At 39.1% G+C, this 4,083-nt stretch overlaps 2 protein-coding genes across 3 annotated transcripts in view; one reads left to right on the top strand and one right to left on the bottom strand.

The window, feature by feature from the left end:
- Positions 1-4,083, top strand: part of fam184b (family with sequence similarity 184 member B) — a 23,543-nt gene that overhangs the window by 13,359 nt on the left and 6,101 nt on the right. For both annotated transcript variants that reach the window (XM_032531218.1, XM_032531209.1), the window contains exons 9-13: positions 743-893; positions 2,420-2,536; positions 2,716-2,848; positions 3,304-3,434; positions 3,591-3,706. In XM_032531218.1, the coding sequence (XP_032387109.1) occupies positions 743-893; positions 2,420-2,536; positions 2,716-2,848; positions 3,304-3,434; positions 3,591-3,706 (648 nt within the window). The remainder of the gene's footprint in view (positions 1-742; positions 894-2,419; positions 2,537-2,715; positions 2,849-3,303; positions 3,435-3,590; positions 3,707-4,083) is intronic.
- haspin (histone H3 associated protein kinase) overlaps positions 3,562-4,083 on the bottom strand; it is a 23,223-nt gene continuing 22,701 nt past the window's right edge. Inside the window, exon 16 of the mRNA XM_032531239.1 lies at positions 3,562-3,580. The gene's annotated coding sequence lies outside the window, so the exon portion shown is untranslated. The remainder of the gene's footprint in view (positions 3,581-4,083) is intronic.

Raw genomic sequence — 4,083 nt, 5'->3', positions numbered from 1 at the left:
TTTTATGAATATTGACCACCACCATCAATTTCAAGTATTCCTATTGGCTTAAAATTTTACATTTGCGCTTGCTTGAACTGGAGTAGACTCTCCATAGTCATGCGCCATCTTGAAATACGTTAGCTGGTAAGGGACATACAGGCTATACTGCTCCGCCTTTCGCATTTTCGACTCACAGTTACTGCTAATGGGTATCGTTGCTGAAAAAGGAAACACGGAAGACCACAAGTTTTCAAAATCCAAATTTCAGGAACAGTAGTCTTCGTCTTCGCACAAAAAAAACAACAGACATTAAAAAGAGCAAGAGACTGCTCTGCGTGGCGAGAGAGAGTTGATTAAGATATATGAGCTCAACGCTAGATGGGAGAAAATCTTACACAACATAGCTTTAAATAAAACATGACTTTCCTGTTCTTAGTTTTTTTCTGTGAAAAGGCATACATTTACAACGTCTGTAAGCTGGAGATAGGAAGGTTTTTGCTCCAGAAATAGAACAAGGACTTTCCAAATCTTATAGTATGACCAAAAAAAACACATTTGCACTTATATGGACATTTATGAAATAAAAATATCAGGAAAAGTGAGAAACAATCTGGTTAAAATAATAATAGTCTTTTAAAGTAATCCTTAGAAGCAAAAGACACTATATAACGAGTATACAGTGTAGCGAGAAGAAATGAATTGTACATGTGCATGTAGGTTAACTCACCACCTTACTTCTTGTTGCGGCGCGTGCCTCCAGGGCAGAGTGTGAGGATCGTCTCAGAGCAGAGTTCAGGATAGAGATGAATGCCGCCGTTGCTGAGAGCGAACAGAGATGGCAGAACAAAGAGCAAGAGATGCAGACCCAGATATCTGAACTGCAGAGTGAGCTGAGCGAGTTACAGTCACAGGTGAGTCTACTGCACATACTACTTGTAACCATCCATTACCTGGCTGTAGGACCAAAGGTTATTTTCTGTATTACTGATTGGTCGAAACAAAAAAATGACATGGCACCGTTGACACAACATTAGCTGAGGGGTTATTAAGTGAGCTAGTGGGAAAACGAGTGCTCTAATTTAAATTAAACTGAACCCAAGAAATTACCCCAGTTACCCCAGAATAGGTGACTGTGTGCTGGGTAGAGCCCCATGAGCTACGGGTCGTTGTGCACTCTCACTTCGCCAGCCTTTTTTTTTGCCCACGGCGGTGCTCTGAATGTGAGAGATAGCCACGCCCCTCATTTGCATGTAAGAATTGGATTTATGAAATAAAAGTACCATAAAATAATTAAAAGTAAAACCTTTTAATGTATTTATCTAACTATCTTGATTCATTTTTATATCAATATTTATTTATTTATTTAATGTAATTTATTTATTTATTTATATTTATGTATTTATTGCCTCATTGATTTATTTCATGGTGTATTTCAAAGGCAGTATCTTAATGCAGAGTAGCATGTAAATAATGCACATAAAAGACAAACGTGAGCAAGGGTGTTCAACAATCGCGATTATATCAAATCAACAGCCATGTGCAACCTAGCTAACAGATGAAGAACACAAAAAAATAAAAACTAGCTGACTATGAACTGACAACATGAGTTATACGACTTACAGTTCTCAAGGATGCACACACACAATATCCACTGGCCAGTTATCCCTCAGACAGCGAGTGTCTTTTTTTCTTTCTCTTAATTTCCGCCAGGTGACGCGTGTGTCCGCGCTATTCTCCGACATGCACTCTAACAATCACTGCTTATAGATGGCCTTATGTAAAAATGTATTACCTGTTTTCCCTGTTTTCATACATAAGTTAGTTTAGTTTATATCACTTTTTTGTTAGATATTTGATGTGAAAAGAAGGAAATGGTTCTTCCATAACATTGCATTTAGATGTGTGTGAATTTCCCACATCGGGAGTAATTTATATAGTAATATTTTATAGTGATCAATTATCTGTTAAAAAAATGTTCTATGCAAAATGTAAAATGTTCTATAAAAAGTAAAGCGGTTTGAAAAAATGAAATCGGAATGTGGTAAAATTGGTATCAGTAGGCCAAACTCAATGAAAAATCAGAATTCAGAATCGGCCTAGAAAATTGTAATCGGTGCGTCTCTAATTTTTGCTGCATTATGGATCCCGTGTTTTGGAGCTTGAGTCATACTAGATACTAAAATTCTGGATATTTCAGTTGCATCGATTTGACCGTTCCCCAACTTAATAGAAGTGCAATAATAAATCGTTGGAGTACTCTTTTAATTAGTTCCATAAGCCTGTTTTGCGTGCACAATGAAGTCTGTGTTTTATTTATTTATTTTACAAAATCTCATCTGAGTCTGCAAACAAAAAAACCTAAAATCATATAGAATATAGAATTACTATACACGGAGCCTTAAAAAATCCTTTGGTCACAATTTTCTCAACAATACAGGTGGAGAAAAAGGAGTGCCCGGAAGATGATTGCCACGGCAACCCCGAAATTGAAAGGCTGAGGAAAGAGGTCCAAGACACCAAGGAGATAAACAGGAAACTGAGGAATTTGTTGCAGGTATTAAAATTGTTGTGTACTCTCTTTCCTAGGTTTTATCTGTGATGAATTATTGAGCAGCTTTGATGATAGCGCTGCAGCAAAGAGGCATTGTAATGTTATCCTATGAATGTGTGTATGTATATGTGTCACTTAATGAAGTGCTATTGTAAAAGGACAACATGTGTGTTGTTTTGAAGGAGCCCCAAACCCAGTCTATAGGAGAGGAGAGACACAGTCACGCCAAGGCTATACAGGCGTTAGAGAGACAGGCGAAAGAAGATGTGCTGTCGGAGAGGAACAGACTACAGACAATGCACCACCTGGAGCTTGGTAACACACACACACAAAACACTACACACCACACACACACACACACACACACACACACACACACACACACACACACACACACACACACACACACACACACACACACACACACCACACACATAACACATTCATGCATTAGCATAAGCAAATGCAGACAGTACAGTCACACTTTCTGTATAGCACATACACAGCTGCATGGAAAAATGAATGAACACACACACACACACACACACACAGATTATAAATTCAACAGTGAAGTTGCTATTGCCATGGATACACTTCACCATGGCAACAGCAGAAGGGTACCTGTTGTTACAGTGGGCCAGATGGATTTTGTTTTCTGTTGTGGGGTTGTGTGTGTGTGTGGTGGTGGTGTGGTGTGTGTGTGTGTGTGTGTGTGTGTGTGTGTGTGTATTTGTATGTGTGTGTGTGTGTGTGTGTGTGTGTGATATCAGATAAGCAACGTGCAGAGTTGACCCAGCAGCACACAGAGTGGAGCAGACAGATGACCCAGAGACACATGCAGCAGATAGAAGACCTGCAGGCTCAACTACAGGCACACACACAAATGATGGCTCTGCAACAGGTAACACACAAACATTTCATGATTGATATCTTGTTTGTTCACATGAATGAGAGGATTAAGTAAACACAGGACATTACCGCTTGAATCTTAGAACTTTGGTAGATATGGACAATGTGTATCTAGTGTGTGTGTGTGTCTGTGTGTGTGTGTGTGTAGGATCTGAAGCAGCAGAACCAGTACCAGGTATTTGAGCGACAGCTGGATGAGAGCCGCTGTGCCATGCTGGAGCTGCAGAGAGAAAATGCAGCACTAAAGAAGCAATTAAAGGAAAGGTAAGGAAAGAAGTGGTGTGGTTATTTTAACATCACTCATATTGATTGTTTCATCCAATCAGCAGTCCCAAACCTCCCAAAAAAAAATTCTTATTTTCTCTTTGCCAATAGTTAGATGAGAAGATCAATACCCCTTTCATTTCTGTATGAGAATTATGAAACAGCAGCCAGGATCCCTTTAACTTAGCACAAAGACTGGAAACCGGGGGAAACCGCTAGTCTGACTCCATCCAAAGGGAACTACAGTGGGGCTCGAAAGTTTGGTCACCTCAGGTAAAAAATGTTATTATTGTGCCTAAAGAAGCCAAGAAAATATGGAAAAAACTCAAAAACAGATTAGACATACATATAATATGTCACAAAAAGTTAGATTTTAT

The sequence above is a fragment of the Etheostoma spectabile genome, chromosome 2 (genome assembly GCF_008692095.1).
Source record: "Etheostoma spectabile isolate EspeVRDwgs_2016 chromosome 2, UIUC_Espe_1.0, whole genome shotgun sequence".
In the NCBI taxonomy this organism is placed as follows: Eukaryota; Metazoa; Chordata; class Actinopteri; order Perciformes; family Percidae; genus Etheostoma; species Etheostoma spectabile.
The sequence above is the reverse complement of the archived record's forward strand: the minus strand, read 5'-3'. Positions and strand labels throughout refer to the sequence as shown.